The following is a 15,796-nucleotide window of genomic DNA, read 5'->3' on the forward strand; positions in this document are numbered from 1 at the left end:
ACAATTAATTACCACCACCTACTAGTTACTTTACATGCAGCTGGTAAGCCAAACGGAGAATAATTTGTTACTCACATGCCATGGAAAAATCATTATGTGGCATCTCATGCAAATGAAACAATGTACGAATATGACGATACTATAACGGTACGTCCATGTCATGTAAGTCATCATAAACATCAACAAAGATCTAGCAAAGCTAGCTTTTTAGTTTGAGAAATTTGAAGTATTGGTTCCTAAATTTTAGTAGAATCAAAGTTTGGTTCCTAAATTAAAAATTTGTGAGTGTTGGTCCCTAAACTTATAACAAAGTTGAGTAATTCTTTTGGATAACTCCGTTAGAACTTTCACCTCTTATTTGCAAGGTCACAATAAGTTTTTTGAAATGGTGTGGCCGATTGTTATTGGAAGGAAGCTAATTCTAACTCCTACATGCACCTGTTACAAAACGGCGTTTGCACCACCATGGAGAAAGAGACAACCCTAAAACACTTCAGAAGCAATGTGGCCCTGTGGTATTGAATCTTGAAGGGATTCAATGTCGTCTGCACCTGTTACAATATATGACCTAACATATTACCTGAATAAAGCAGCAAAGCATTGTAACTACAGTCCCCCAGGTTCGACGAGTCAATTTCCATGTCCATATATGGCATCACCATCAAGAGCCTGAAACAAAATTTAGAACTCATAAGAACCAACTTACCAAAACTTTAGAAAGTGGCATAAACTTTCATAAAAAGCAGACACAAATTAAGAAATAAAATTGAAACTCCATGTGTTCATTAAATTGTTACACGTGTAATACAACCATGGCAGAGCAAAGTTATATAGACAAATGAAATGTAAATTTACATGCAATGATCAAATCTAAATTTGTAATGATATAAGAGCACCAAGGAAATTGTATAACTAAGAATCAGTCAGAGCGATTGAATTGAGCAACACTAATTCAGAATAAGCCCACATAATACATCAATAACAATATAGTTAGGTATTTAACATCACCATATAACCCTAAACCCTAATTCGTCTCCTGTTCGCCCCGTTGTCATCCTTGATAGGCCATTAAACTCAAATTTGATATTTGGCATTTTACATGTCCACTCTTAGTTTGATGAATGAATTATAGATTATCCGATGGTCATAATAATACAATTACTGTCTAACTGTAGAGATGGTGTTTGTATTAGATACATGCAAGTATTGTAGCAAAATTCAGAATTATATGACTTTTGGGAAAGCGCTTTTGAATCTCTGAAACGGATGATTAATGGGGGAAATAATGCAGGAAGGTCACTGTTAAGTTTTCGGAAATAATGCAGAAAAACCAAAAACAAAAAGCTTGTGTAATTTTGGAAGGAAATTGAATGCGTCTCTGAAACGGAGGATTAATAGCTAGAAATTAAACATGACGACCAATTAGTAGTGAGAAAATGGTCTACACATACATTATCCATCTTATTTATAGGTCCATGAGCAACTTTTCAGACACCAAAATCCCTCGGACCAAAGATAAAAGACACCAAATTCCTTCAAAATTTTCAAAGCAAGTTCCAGAGCAGCGGAATATATATCACTGCGTCTGCTCCAAAAGGTAAGCCATAGCCGCTGTTATATAAAGCGAAGATCATGATACATTAGTAGGTTTGTTATTACAAGAAGTACTGTATTATTGTGTTCTGCGTCGTGTTTTCAATATTTCTAAACTTGTACCACGCTGCATCATGCATGACTCATGGAAGTCTTTTTCTGTAGACAGATTACGATCGAGCCGTCATCTTTTCCGAGAAGGTGCATGTGACCCTTATCACCATTGGGAGAGCTGGGTGATGCTGAACTTGAAGGTTCTGAAGTTCGACTTTTCCTTCAGTTGGCCAATCAACGTTTGGCCTAGAACCTTCGATCACAAGCGGTGCCTCACTTGGTATTCTTGTGAATTGAAGAATTCTCTCAATTGATATCATTGAGTTTTCGACATTGCATAGATTCCAAATAACCCAAGCCTGCAGGACCATGAGGTTAAAGCCAAAAGTGCCGTTGATGCCCATACCCGAACACACTTGTCCAAGGCAGGCAAAATTCTAGCTCATTGTTTTCGAGTGTATTTACTTAATGTTTATGCAGTAGTAATTGATCAGGAATTGGTTCAGGAATGTCTCTTGCAACTCATCCGAAAAGACGGTCATCTATGTCACTCATCAACTAGAATTTTTAGAAGCAGCGGACTTTGTTTTGGTACGTTAATTATTGATTACATGTACATTTTTTTTTTTTTCAAATACTCACTTATCTAACTCATGATTATAATTCAATTATTTATATTTAGGTAATTAAAGACGGTGAACTCGTGAGGCAAATACAAAATCTCTACTGCAAGTTCGGACTTGTCCGCAAGATTCCTCAGAACACACTACTTATTGCCGTAATACAAACAGAACTGCTAAAATATTACACGTAGAAATAGTGGAAGAAGCTTCCATTAACAACAATGTTGTTAATAAGAAAAGTCGAGAAGAGGAAGAAGAAGCACACACAGGATGAGTAAGTGGAGTGTGTATTCGACATTCGTGACTCGCGCATATGGAGGCTCACTTGTTCCTGTTATCTTGCTCTGTCAAGTTCTCTTCCAGGGGCTTGAAATGGCAAGAAACTACTGGATTGTTTGGGCGTCAAAGAAGGAAAATGGAATTACCATAGAAGAGATGAACTGGATTTTCGCTTTGTTATCGGGAGGGAGGGAGCTGTGTCTTCATCTTACAAAGGGCTGTTATAACCTCAGCCGTCACCATTGAAACTTCCCAGCGTCTCTTGCATGGGTGATGAGTTCAGTTTTCTGAGCACCTATGGCGTTTTTTTATTCCACTCCTTCTAGTCGAATCCTCAATAGGGTAAGTAAGATATTCTCTAGTTCACAAGTTCAACGTTAGATTTTGTTAAACTGTTTCGTTGAATTGTAAATCAAATTCTAAGAGTACTCCAAAACATGGCTTTTCTTGTTGCGTACATAAACTTATGAATATTACAGTCTTCGACTGATCAAAGCACAGTGGACATGGATATTCCATTCAGATTGGCTGGATTAGTATTTGCACTCATCCAGCTAATAGGTTCCGTCATCCTTATGTCTGTAGTTGCCTGGCAAGTCATCCTCCTTTTCCTTGTCATCTTTGCACTCTCCGCGTGGTACATGGTAAACAAGAAGAGAACCTTAGTTCGTTCCACACTTAAAATTGCAATGCATAATCTTTTTTCTTGATAAAAATTAAACGCATAAGTACTTTGCTTTGCTTTTTTTTCCCCAGGTGTATTGCATTAGCACTGCCAGAGAATTATCCAGGATGGTTGCAATTCAAAAGGCTCCAATACTGCATCAATTTTCTGAATCAATCACGGGGGCTGCAACTATTCGTTGTTTCAATCAAGAACAAGATCGCTTCATGAAGAAAGTAAGAAGCGTGATTGATGATTTTTCAGGAGTAGCCTTTCACAATTATGCAACCACGAAATGGCTTTCTGTGCGAATGAACTTTCTCTTCAACTTAGCCTTCTAGTCCTCATCATCTTGGTGACCTTGCCCGCATCCGCCATTTATCCCTGTAAGCCCCCTTGTGTCCCCTATGTTTTACTAAACCAAGATTTAAGAGGAAATGTTATTAATTCATTCAATCTGATTGGGATTAATGCTTTTGAATCTCAGGTTTGGCAAGATTGGCTGCATCTTATTGCTTTAACCTCATGATCCTTCAGGCTTGGTTATCTGGAATCTATGCAATGTTGAAAACTCAATGATATCAGTTGAGAGAATTCTTGAATTCACAAGAATACCAAGTGAGGCACCGCTTGTGATTGAAGGTTCTAGGCCAAACGCTGGTTGGCCAACTGAAGGAAAAGTCGAACTTCAGAACCTGCAAGTTCAGTATCACCCAGCTCTCCCAATGGTGATCAAAGGGGTCACCTGCACCTTCCCGGGAAATATGAAAGTCGGTGTAATGGGAAGGACAAGAAGTGGAATGTCTACTTTGATTCAAGCACTGTTCCGAATAGTAGAACCCTCAGGAGGGAAGATTGTCGTTGACAGATTAGACATTTCAAAATTGGGTTGCAAGACTTAAGGTCAAGTTTGGGCATAATCCCACAAGATTCAACCTTATTTCAAGGAACTGCGAGGACTAATCTGGATTCCCTGGAGCAGTATTCGTGTCACAAAATAATTGGAATCTCGCCGAGTATGCTACATAGCAAGCTTGACTTGCTAGAACCAACAGCACTGCAAACACTTGAAGTGGAATAAGCCAAAAACTCCATGAATGGAAGTGAAGAACTCCCCGATTGCTTCTACGTCCATGCTGATTAAATTTATGATATTTCCATTGCTTGGGCAGGCTAGAACTAAGAACCAAAACTAGTTCATCAACTGTGTGGTCTTTTCATTAACTTTTGCTCCTGAATTTTGCCTATTGGGAAGCGATTGTTGTAAAAACTCGAGTTCAGAGTTAAGATCATATTACGGCCTTTTATCTAATGTCGATTAGTTGGGTATCCCAATCCAACTCTACTATTAGTCTTAACTTCATTGATTTGTATGTAAGTTCAGTGCATATTACTGCTATGGTTTTGTTTCTTAGCCCACAAGCAAAGTAGGAAATTAATTTTAGACCTGAGTTGAATAATATGAACTTTACTGAGAAACAAGATCATACACACACCAACAATTTGGCAGCTCGCAGTACATAGAATTCGTCTCATAAACCCTTTTACCAAACAAATTTTGTGTCCTACGTTCTCCAATCCTGGCAAGGTCTATGAATCGCATCATTCGATTCACTTTGGAATCTTTGGATCTGAGAAGTATTTGTTGATAGATGGCATGATCTGGGGGGCTCTGCTTCGGACATATTTCCGGAGTCCATGTTCTGCGTATCTCTCACCCTCTGCATGGTTCTCTAGCACCCCTGCAATTCTGTTCTGCTTGGTAACCCTGAAACATACATAACACAAGATTAATCAACACCATCGAATAATTATTTGTAATCGTTTCTATTTGTGCATACGGGCAAATGGGTCTACGTACCTGACTTCAGGGTTGGTGGTGATGTTCCTAACAAGCTGCATGCCGCAAATGCCAACAGCTATACCAACTGCAGCAAATAGGGGGAACACCTATGCATCCAGGCCAACAAAAAATACATTTCACATATATGAGTGCCACATTAATTAGTTAGGGTTCTAAGAAACCAATATTCTGACCTTTAAGAAACATATAAGAAGTCGAGAATCGAAATAATTCCAGTACCTCGGGCCTTATCCATCTGGAGGAGGAAGCCATCGTAAAGCTGTTGAGAGAAACGAAGAAGAAGAGAAGAGAAGATGATTGAACAACTGTTCCCTTCTCTTTCTTGGAGGTGGCGTGAGAGACAAGGCAGAACTACCTGAGTTTTTTTCACAACTATGAGCTCTTTATTTATAGCACCCACTAATTACCCATTTTTAGTTTCCAAAGAAAAAGCACAGCCTTGACCTATTTTTATCCAAATTCCGATTAATTCTAATTTTTCGGTTCAAAGTTTGTGGCCTTCCCTGTTGAGGAACTATTTGACTAAGTTTCTGTTTTGGTCCTCACCATATTTACAAGTTAATTGAGTCCCCCATTTTGGCCCAATGGGCCTATGGAAGTTCTTTCGTACATGTCTATTCAATGAAATTTTTTTTCGTATGAGCTCGTTTTGAAGTATTTTTAAAATGACTGATAGCGGTTTAACAGAAAATATTTTTGGGTTTTAAAAAGAGGTTGAAGTGCTTCTTACAATAAGCACCAGTTATGTGCTTCTTGCGGATCGATAATGATGAGAATGAACTCTTGAGTAACATTATACGATAGAAGTCTAACAATTTGATTCCTCGTTTTCTATATTACATGAGATATTCATGCGTATAAAAGAAGTACATCTGTTCTAACTAATGAGACTATACCCCAAGTGTGCCATATTATTGTCAGAACAATGCTCAAGTACAAGTAGCACCGTAATCTGGCCCAAAATCGGATTGTATCCCCTTTCTAAATTTTGGACTGGGTCGGAGCCCAAAACAACTAAAAAGACTACCTAGCCGAAGGTATGATGCATCCAACAAAGAAGTCACTCGTAATCATATTATCCGTCTTGACTGTTGGAAATTTTGAATAAAAATTTCATTGTCCCACATTGGTAATTTCCAAAAATTTTCCTCACTTTATAAGGTTTTGTACTTTATAGAAAGTGATTGGAGTGATAAGTCTTGGAGACTAAAATTGAGTTCACCCTTAAGGTAGGGCTTTGGGATGTACTAATTAATTAATAAATAATATATATATATAATTAATTTTTAAAAGATGGGCCTTAAGCCTTGGGGTTCTGAAAATTAAATTCTTTAATTAATTATTTTTAATTAATTTCAAATTTAATTAAATTAGTATTTATTTGAACAGACTCATTTTTTCAGATGAAGTCTGAAATAAAAAAAAACGTAGAGAGCACAACACCCCTCTGAAGAGATGTCTTCCAACAGTCACATCTCATTCTCATACATGTTGTGAACATGCATAATCACACTATATATACATCCATCTGCATGGCATATAGAACACAGAAAATATCAAATTCTTCTTCTACATTCCTAAACCTTCTTACTGAGAGAACCACATAGAAATTCGCTAGAAGTTGAGTTTTCCGGTGCTGGAATTCTAACTTGATCGTTGAATCCTAGTGAAGCAGACGTCCGTAGAACTACAAGCACTGAGTAGGGACGAAATTTCTGTTTCAAGGACATTGCAGTACAGAAGCCTCGATCTTCAAGTTGTATGTTTTATATTTTTGTTTTGTTCATACTCTGTTAATTTTTCTATTCGCATTTATTGTTTATTAACATATATAATTATATCACAAATTGTTGACTTATATCCAATATTGACCACAAATCGAGACCCACCTTCATGTTCATTGTTGTCATTTCTTTATCTTGGACCACGTCTTTCGGTTTCATTGAGTTTCCAGCTCTCGTATGCTATTGAGTCCCTTTATTATATAGAACAACACTCGTGCCATAGATTCATAATCCAAGTCGTTGAGAATTTTGCTATCAAATTAGGGTTTATCTATCCCTCAATCCGTTCAAACATCATGAGCTGGGCAACTGGAGGTAACTATAAGCACGATGTGGTCAATTAGAACAAAGCAAACTAAATTTATATAACTTGAGAAAAGTACAAAGCAAACTATCAAGGTCCAACATTTCCAGCCAACTCTGTGTTATATTCCTATTGTTTTTCTCGCTTTCTCTCCTGCTCCGTCGGCTGCAAATTTTTATACAAATTCTGGCATCTGCCTTTGACTTTATTCAATTGTTCCCTTCCCAGCTTCCTTCAAATAGTTCATCGATCATTGGGCGATACATAATATTCTTAGTTTTTTTATTTTTCTGGCATAGAACTTAGCAGATCTCAACAAGGTTTTAAACAAAGCCACTGACAAGATTGGATCACTGTCTTGTCCCTGTTCTATGTCATGCACGTCTGATATAATTTGTAACAAATTGATTGATTATTTTTTAGCATGATTAAGTTTTGGATCGCTTGTATAGGGGCTAAGAGTGTTTTTCGACGATCAAAAGTGTTTTTAACTAAAATAAATATTATTTAGAGAAGCCATATTATGTTTATCTCTACTAATTAATGAAATCATCTTTGTCAACAGAAAGAGGGTGAAAAAACAACTTAGTATTCTATCACATAAAAATATGATGGGCAATAATGTAATTTTAAAAGTCCAAATTTTACTATTTTTTATTAAAGTCTCATCTACATGTGATGTTAAACTACCCCCAATATTAAAAAATTAAAAAAATTTAAAATTTAAAAAACCAAAAACAAAAACCTCCCACTCCCTCTCTCTCCTCATTTTCTAAAAAAATGTGTTCATACACACAAAGTGTGTAGGCAAATGCCAGTATTTATGAAGAACTTTCAAATGTTTTTCTAGAAGTACTTGCATTTTAAAAAAAAATTAACTTTTAACAAAAGGAGTTATGAACATATTAGGATTGCAAAAATAATCACAAACGAGCTCCGAGTGTGTTCAATTTTGTAACAAATTCATTGAGTTTTTTTTTTAGCATGATTAAGTTTTGGATTGCTTGTATATTGCTTGTATAAGAGTATTTTTTGACAATCAAAAGTAATTTTAACTATAATAAGGAAGAACAATCTTAAAACTGACTTCTACGTTGGATAAGTATTCTTTGGAGAAGTCACATTACATCTATATGCTTATGAAGAACTTCCAAATGCTTTTTCAGAAACACTCGATTTTTTTTATTCAACTTTTTAGCAAAACACAATTATTAGCATATTGAGTTTGCAAAAATAGTCACAATCGAGCTCTAAGTGTGTGTTGAGTTAGAGTAGGGTAATGTTTTTATGTTAATTAATGTTTAAAATAGATTTTTTTTTTTTTTTTTTTTTTTTTTTTTACAATTGATAAGGTAATCTACACCAGGTCTAGAAATTCTTAATAGAGTCTCAAATACAAAAACAAATACGCTTAACAAACTAAACTACAAGTTACTTACTGATTAACTACTTAGCCTTTACTCTTGAGTCTCTCATTTCATTTCATGGTTGACTTTTGTTATTGAAAATGCTTACCTAACAATCGGTCGTCAATCGACGCCTCTACCTGGTTGTTGGTGATGTTTCATGCACGCCTAGCTATATATTTAGGTATTTTATTTTCTGTGTTGGAAGACATTGAATTTGAGACTTATTATTATTTTTAGCAAGAATAATTTGATAGCACGATTGTGGCAAAGCATTGCCCATGCAGGAGGAATGATGTCAAACTTTTACCCACCAAATTTTTTAAAATTTATAAAAGTCCGAATATATGGGTTGAAGTCCAAATCCACTTCATATAAACGTACTATAATCACTAGAGTAATCCATCACTTGCTCGTAAAATTTTTATTACCTTTTTTTTCTTTCCAATTTATCATTTAGAATAATACTTATTTTCTAGTGGATAGAGTATTTCGTTTCCCCTCATCCATCCCGAGTTTAGAATTCTTTTCTTCCCTTAATTATTGTAATAGTAAATTAAAATTAAGATATGTTTAGTCAACTTGAAGTATAAAATAAATCAACGATTATGATAAAAATTAACACTATCATGATGATTCAATTATTGAGTCATCATCATTTTTCTGATAGAGACGAACATTAAAATTGAGTCGTGAGTAAGAAAATAAACAATTATGGTTATGATATTAGGACAATCAAAATACGTATTGTCTCGTATATAAATTATTCCAACTTTGGAATGGATGTTTGCGCATACCGTATATAAGACCAGTAGTTATTTGATAAAGTTTAAAGGTCAATTCGCAATGGTTGTGGTTTTTTAAGAATTAATGTGTGGGCAGAGTGAGTTGATGCATCATCATCCATGGGTAAGGCATGACAACAACAATCTTTCAAAATTCTCTTGTGGAGTTTGCTTTGCAGCAGAATTGTGCCTTTTAGAGTGTGTTCCAAGTTCCAACTTCGACATCAACTTCGATAAAGCTACCATGGGGTGATTCAGTGGTTGAGACGAATTTCATATTTATATTCCACATAACATATTATGAGTTCAATTCTTGGTGCTCGTGGATTACACGATGATGGTCATGAAAAGACTAAAGTGCTTATGCAAGTCTTCTTAACCTTCGAAAAAGTAGACTATTGTAGCGAATCCTCCCGCTAGTAGCTTTTCTTAAAAAAAAAAAAACCATCAACTTTGATAGCATTGTTAAATCAATTTCAAAAGGTGTTATATTCGTTATTATTTAATTGGTTACTTGCTTTATTTGATTTGTTAATTGCTCGAGGAAAATTTGTTTTTGCTACATCTAATCAAATAGTTTAATATTTGCCAAGTTGTCATAAAAAAACATTATTGTTTGGGTAGTGTTATCAATACACACATTTTACTTCTTACATACCTTATTAATTTTAGACCGTTAAATCGAATAAACAGAAAAAGATGCCACATCAAAGGTGATCTATACAATTTCGATCGCGCTCCAATTGACAACGGGCTGGTTTGGTATTACTGTACTTTGAAAAAAAATTGATTCTGATGTGCTGTGAGAATAAGCTCATTTTTGCTGCTTCGCGTTTTTTAGTTTTTTTTCATTCAAAATTGTGAAAATAAGCTGTTTTTAGTATTTACCAAATATATTTTTGAACTCAACTTTTTTTTATACCTATTTTTTATAAAAGCATCTCAGTACCTCAGTACCAAACCAGTCCTATACACAAGAAAGAAACAACTTCAATGCTTAGGTTTGAAGCCCTTCTGAAATATGCAAATAGTAGTTGAACCACCACAAATTTAGTGGGCTCCATTGCAAACTTGTAGACAAATAAAAGTTTGGCGTCCATTGTTATGAAATTAGCCCACTTAACAACTACTAAAGAAAAACCACACAAATTCAATCACTCCACGTATAATAAGGTTCAAAAGTACTTTTAAAATAAATGAAAATATTTTTCGTAAAAGAGATTTTGAAATTAATTTTTAGTAAAAATCCAAGTGGTTTCTGGAAAAATATTTAAAGTACTTTATGCAAGAAACACAAAATAGTGCTTCTTCCAAAAACACTTGAAGTCTTTTTAGAACCCAAAAACAATTTCACTAAAAACATTTTGAATCATTTTAAATATATTTTCAAATAAGCTCATAGACAAACATTTGTTCGAGATGCGAACAAAATGCAATAGAAGGTTGAGATTAAGTAAATTTAAAGGCAATTACTTAAAGTGACATGTGAACATCATCTTCCTCGCAATAAAACCGTAAAAAAAAAAGTTGGAAAAACCATAGAACTATCTAGAAGCTCAAGCTCACATGAGCTCATTCTCACGCCACTCTTTCCAATTCGACTTTTCACTTATCAAGCCCAATTCAATTTCGCCACGTCATCATCCACACCGCATCTTCGTCCGCATATTCCAAAAAAAAAACAAAAGCGCCGACCCCACTCTCACGCGCGCAACGTGCACCCGGACCACCTTGCTCACCACGCACTTCCCATGAATGCGAAATCTCGAAAGCGGATTCTGCGCGTGACCCAACGGCGGGAGAGCGGAAATCCAGCGGCTAATAGTAAATCAGCGGCTAATACAAAGCCCTAAACGTAATCAACGGCTGCAAAGCGACTTTCTTTTTGTCAAATAAAAACCGCTGCACGAGATCAGGACTACCCACCGGTTTTACAAGAAATTTTTAATTGTGACGGAAATACGGATCTTACATTACGTGTTTTTACGTAACTAGTGAAAAATTTTAATTTTTAAATTATTAATTTTTTAATATACATAACCTATTATTTATATAAAGACACGTACCATCACGTGGAAATGTGATATTGAAATATCTCTCCGGATTTACCCTTCGCCGCTATATATACTCTCTCGTAACTCACTCTCTTTCACACTACCTTCTAAAACCCTCGATCAGCTTTCTTATCTGCCTCTCTCTCTAGACTATACTTTCTCTCTCTACAATCATCATGGGTATTGATCTATTGATCTCGATTCTCAATTATTGATTTCGATTTCGCCATTTTTGTTTCAGATCTTGTGTTTTTTTGTTTGTTGATTTTTCTGTAATTTTTGTGTGATTTTCTGACCATTTGTTTGTTGTCCTTGTTTGTATCGATCAGCAACATCTGGCAAGAAGATCAAGATCGGAATCAACGGTGATGATCAGATCCATCGCTCCTTGAGTTTTGATTTTTGGTATGTTCATTTGTGATTTGATCTGTGAATTGATTGAGATTTGAATTGAAATGGTTTAGGATTCGGAAGAATCGGACGATTGGTTGCTAGGGTCGCTCTTCAGAGGGATGATGTTGAACTTGTTGCTGTCAACGATCCCTTCATCACCACCGACTACATGGTGAGTTATTTACTTGAATTTTTTGTTATTTTGTAGGGTTTTCAGATTTAGGGTTTTGCGTTTTTGATATCGGATTTGATTAGTGATTTGTGTGATTGTTTTTGTGTTTAGACCTACATGTTCAAGTACGACACAGTCCATGGTCCATGGAAGCACCATGAGCTCAAGGTCAAGGACTCCAAGACCCTTCTCTTCGGTGAGAAGCCCGTCACCGTTTTCGGGATCAGGTACAATTTGTTTCTTACTCTCAGTTATTGAACTTAGCATAGAACCCACTTTGTTGTTTCTGGTGCTATGTTTGATTTGTTTCATAGATTTCAATGCTTAATTGCTCGATCTCTTACAGGAACCCAGAGGAGATCCCATGGGGCGAGTGCGGTGCTGACTTCGTTGTTGAGTCTACCGGTGTTTTCACTGACAAGGAGAAAGCAGCTGCCCACATCAAGGTTTACTCTCTTTCCATTAGTTTTATGATATTATTGCTCTGATCAGTATGGCATGCTTTGATTTAAGAAAATAGCATGTGAAATTTATGGTGGTTTATCATGATTGTCCGTATTGTGATTGCGCTTCTTATATCTGTGTTAGGCATTTGGAATTCAATTAGTACTTTTTAGGTTATTTGGGCATACTTCTTGTTGTAGCCTATTTAGTGATTATGATTTCGTTAAAAGATCTTACATAAGATGCAGGCATTTGGAATTTTTTAATTGTTACTTCTGAAGTTACTTTTGTTTGATCTGTCGTAGCCTCTATGGTGATCTTGTCTATGTATGCGGAGTTCAAATGGTTTTAGATGTTTACTTTTAAGTTGTAGTGCTGAATTGTTTGGTTTTCGTATCCAGGGAGGTGCAAAGAAGGTTATCATCTCTGCCCCCAGCAAGGATGCTCCCATGTTCGTTGTTGGTGTGAACGAGAAGGAATACAAGCCAGACATCCACATTCTTTCCAATGCTAGTTGCACCACCAACTGCCTTGCTCCCCTTGCCAAGGTTTGAGTCTGTTTGTTGTTGTGGGTGCTTACTGCTTTCTGCACTAGTGAATGTTTGTGATTTACCTTGTTTTTCTTTTCAATTGTTCATAGGTTATCAATGACAGGTTCGGAATTGTTGAGGGTCTCATGACCACAGTGCATTCCATCACTGGTGAGCTTTTACTCTTGAGTTTTGAAGTTGTATGATTTTTTATAACATGAATTGAATTTGAAACTAACCTAAGTTTATGTTTACCTTGTTGTTATTCAGCCACCCAGAAGACTGTTGATGGTCCATCACAGAAGGACTGGAGAGGTGGACGTGCTGCTTCCTTCAACATCATTCCTAGCAGCACTGGAGCTGCCAAGGTAATTGGTGAATTTTGATTAACAATGCTCTTTACTATTGACTGTCTCTTGTAAGGTGTCTTGCAATGCTATCTTGACTAATGTGTTTGTATGTTGTGTGTTTTATGAAGGCTGTGGGAAAGGTGCTCCCAGCACTTAACGGAAAATTGACCGGAATGGCTTTCCGGGTGCCCACTGTTGATGTTTCAGTTGTTGACCTTACTGTCAGGCTTGCGAAGCCTGCAAGCTATGACCAGATCAAGGCTGCTATCAAGTAAGCTTTGCTCTGTTCTTCTATATGTTTGGTATCCTTTATCAGGATGTTGCTGTTTAAATAAGCATGACGTTGTTGTGGTGCTAATTTTTATCTGTGATTCTGTCATGAACAGAGAGGAGTCTGAGGGCAAGCTGAAGGGTATCTTGGGATACACCGAAGATGATGTTGTGTCCACTGACTTCATTGGTGACAGCAGGTAAAATATTAAATCCATTTTTGATGAATGTGGTATTGTTATCCATTGTCAATATTATGTTAAAACAGTTTTGAATCTAAGTTTGCCCCTTAAAAAACGTAGGATTGTTGTGCTCTCCTATGGTGTTTTTGCTGATTGTTCGTTAGATACCATGAATGTAGCCTAATTAGGTGTTTTGGTGCTGTTGCAGGTCAAGCATCTTTGACGCCAAGGCTGGAATTGCATTGAACGATACCTTTGTCAAGCTCGTCTCATGGTATGACAATGAGTGGGGTTACAGTACCCGTGTGGTTGACTTGATCGTGCACGTAGCATCCACCCTCTAAATCCATAATCCTTGAGGATCCAAGGCTTTTATTTTCCAAAGTGTCGAGTGTCTCTAGGCTTTTCAGGTGTTATGGTTTGGAGTTCAGAATAAGAAGTGTTATCTTGTGTCCTCGCGGAGTTTTCTATTTTTTATGCTTTAGACATTCAGTTTTATGAGTTCCTCCTCTCCTCCTCTTTTTGCTGATTAATACGCAAATATGGCATTTTGTACTCTAGTTTTTGCAAGTTTGAATATAAAGGCAAAATTGATGGGGTTGTCGTATGGAATGTGTTTCTCTTATTTTGCTTCTACCCTCGATTCCTTGTTTGTTATTTTGCTTGCTATTATTCTCTTTGGTTAGCTTAAGCATCGTGATGTTTGCCAACCCGAGGACAATTAACGGTGTTTGATTTCAAGCCCCGATTCTCTTCGGGTTGGCAAACATATATTGTAGAGAAGCGGTAAGTTTATTATGCTTAGTTTAATAGATCATTGCAGCTATGCCAGCTGAGGTGGTTTATTCCTTATCAACTGCAGTCTAGTCTACACTGTCGAAGTCCCAACCAATCACTGCCTTGGTGTCGGCCATTTTTCCTAATTCTGTTCTGGTGGAGACCCAGACGGAGGCATATGGCAAAAGCATAAAAAAATCCGATACAAGAGAAGATCGGTTATAATGGTTTGGACATGTGAATTAAAGACTTGTATGCTTCAGTTAGAATATGCGATTACGACAACAGAGGTTTGTGGCAAAAGTGTAGAAGAAGACTAGGAAGAATTTGAAAGATATCATAAGAAAAAAATATGGAGTACTTGAAGCTAACGGAAGACTTAACGCAATGACGTTGTAAGATTATACAGCCGACTCCACTTAGTGAAATAAGGCTAGGTTATTGTTGTAGTGGTGAAATCACATCAAGAATTTACACCGAGTGAAAGACCTCAGCTTCTACATCATCTCCTGTGAAATTGCATTCTGGACACGCCGGCTTTGTGTGCATTGGGGGAGAGTGCTACAGACGCCGCACTTAGGTCGTTAAGGATTGGCTTAACTTGGACAGCTCGCTAAATTTTAGATGATTGGATAGATGGGGTCATCCGTTTCTTTGTTTGCATTTGTCGTTGTTATCCTGGACGAATCTTTTGACTGTTTGTTAGAAGGTGATGCTGCATTTCGAGATATTGTTGGATCACGTGGACCCTAACTCATGTTTCCATCTCTCTATCTCAAATAAACAAATAAAGATTATATGAATTTCATTTAATTAAACTTGTCTCGTTATCCCATAATATGTTAAAAAATGATCGTTAATTTTTTTTTTGAACAAACGATAAAATGATCATAAATAAAAAAAAAGTTCTTATGACTCTTCCTCTCTGGGTACCCATCAAACGACAAAGCTGTTCTTTTAGCCAGAATTTCTCAAAATTTAAACTCATTTAACAATAATAAATAGGTTAATGAGCATTACAACTACTTGAGGATAGTGAGCAAAAACATACTCTTAGACTATCACTTAGTGCGTCTAAGAAAACAAAAGTTATAGTCGTCCCTTACGAAATTTTCTGACTCCGTCCTTGCCACCCACTTTTGATGAACTCCCAATTTATTATTGGCTTTAGTGACAGTTAACGATAAAGTGCCGAAGTTCTCATGAATGTGTAGTGAAATGGGAGATACATGCATTCATGTTTCTCAACGACAACAAATCAAACCGTG

At 36.4% G+C, this 15,796-nt stretch overlaps 2 protein-coding genes and 1 long non-coding RNA gene across 4 annotated transcripts; 2 read left to right on the top strand and 1 right to left on the bottom strand.

Moving 5' to 3' along the window:
* Positions 1 to 2,133: 2,133 nt before the first annotated feature.
* On the top strand, positions 2,134 to 4,566 carry LOC126595751 (uncharacterized). Of its 2 annotated transcripts, XR_007613674.1 has the most exons (4): positions 2,134 to 2,238; positions 2,330 to 3,193; positions 3,306 to 3,599; positions 3,701 to 4,566. It is a non-coding gene; the product is annotated as an uncharacterized LOC126595751 (long non-coding RNA). The 2 variants fall into 2 exon arrangements; XR_007613673.1 differs by having other exon boundaries at positions 2,330 to 3,599.
* Positions 4,567 to 4,665: 99 nt separating this feature from the next.
* On the bottom strand, positions 4,666 to 5,445 carry LOC126595749 (uncharacterized). The gene is made up of 3 exons (XM_050262052.1): positions 5,297 to 5,445; positions 5,075 to 5,163; positions 4,666 to 4,981 (listed from the first exon to the last, which is right to left on the bottom strand). Exons 1-3 carry the CDS (start codon positions 5,327 to 5,329, stop codon positions 4,825 to 4,827), a joined length of 279 nt encoding a protein of 92 aa, XP_050118009.1. The 5' UTR covers positions 5,330 to 5,445; the 3' UTR covers positions 4,666 to 4,824.
* Positions 5,446 to 11,425: 5,980 nt separating this feature from the next.
* Positions 11,426 to 14,358, top strand: LOC126596217 (glyceraldehyde-3-phosphate dehydrogenase 2, cytosolic). Its single transcript, XM_050262728.1, has 11 exons — positions 11,426 to 11,590; positions 11,740 to 11,775; positions 11,875 to 11,975; positions 12,087 to 12,202; positions 12,322 to 12,421; positions 12,821 to 12,967; positions 13,060 to 13,120; positions 13,220 to 13,317; positions 13,428 to 13,570; positions 13,686 to 13,769; positions 13,960 to 14,358. The coding sequence occupies exons 1-11, from the start codon at positions 11,587 to 11,589 to the stop codon at positions 14,093 to 14,095; spliced, it is 1,026 nt and encodes a 341-aa protein (XP_050118685.1). The 5' UTR covers positions 11,426 to 11,586; the 3' UTR covers positions 14,096 to 14,358.
* The last annotated feature ends 1,438 nt before the right edge of the window (positions 14,359 to 15,796 follow it).

This window comes from Malus sylvestris, chromosome 13 (genome assembly GCF_916048215.2).
Source record: "Malus sylvestris chromosome 13, drMalSylv7.2, whole genome shotgun sequence".
Taxonomy (NCBI): domain Eukaryota; kingdom Viridiplantae; phylum Streptophyta; class Magnoliopsida; order Rosales; family Rosaceae; genus Malus; species Malus sylvestris.

What these genes read in the sequence shown, in the direction of transcription:
- LOC126595749 (XM_050262052.1), bottom strand. Translation starts at nt 5,329, where the DNA reads ATGGCTTCCTCCTCCAGATGGATAAGGCCCGAG. An exon ending in CCAGATGGATAAGGCCCGAG is followed by an intron (nt 5,164 to 5,296) that starts GTACTGGAATTA and finishes CTGGATGCATAG; the next exon opens with GTGTTCCCCCTATTTGCTGC. An exon ending in ACCACCAACCCTGAAGTCAG is followed by an intron (nt 4,982 to 5,074) that starts GTACGTAGACCC and finishes TGTATGTTTCAG; the next exon opens with GGTTACCAAGCAGAACAGAA.
- LOC126596217 (XM_050262728.1), top strand. An exon ending in GATCAAGATCGGAATCAACG is followed by an intron (nt 11,776 to 11,874) that starts GTGATGATCAGA and finishes GAAATGGTTTAG; the next exon opens with GATTCGGAAGAATCGGACGA. An exon ending in GTCACCGTTTTCGGGATCAG is followed by an intron (nt 12,203 to 12,321) that starts GTACAATTTGTT and finishes GATCTCTTACAG; the next exon opens with GAACCCAGAGGAGATCCCAT.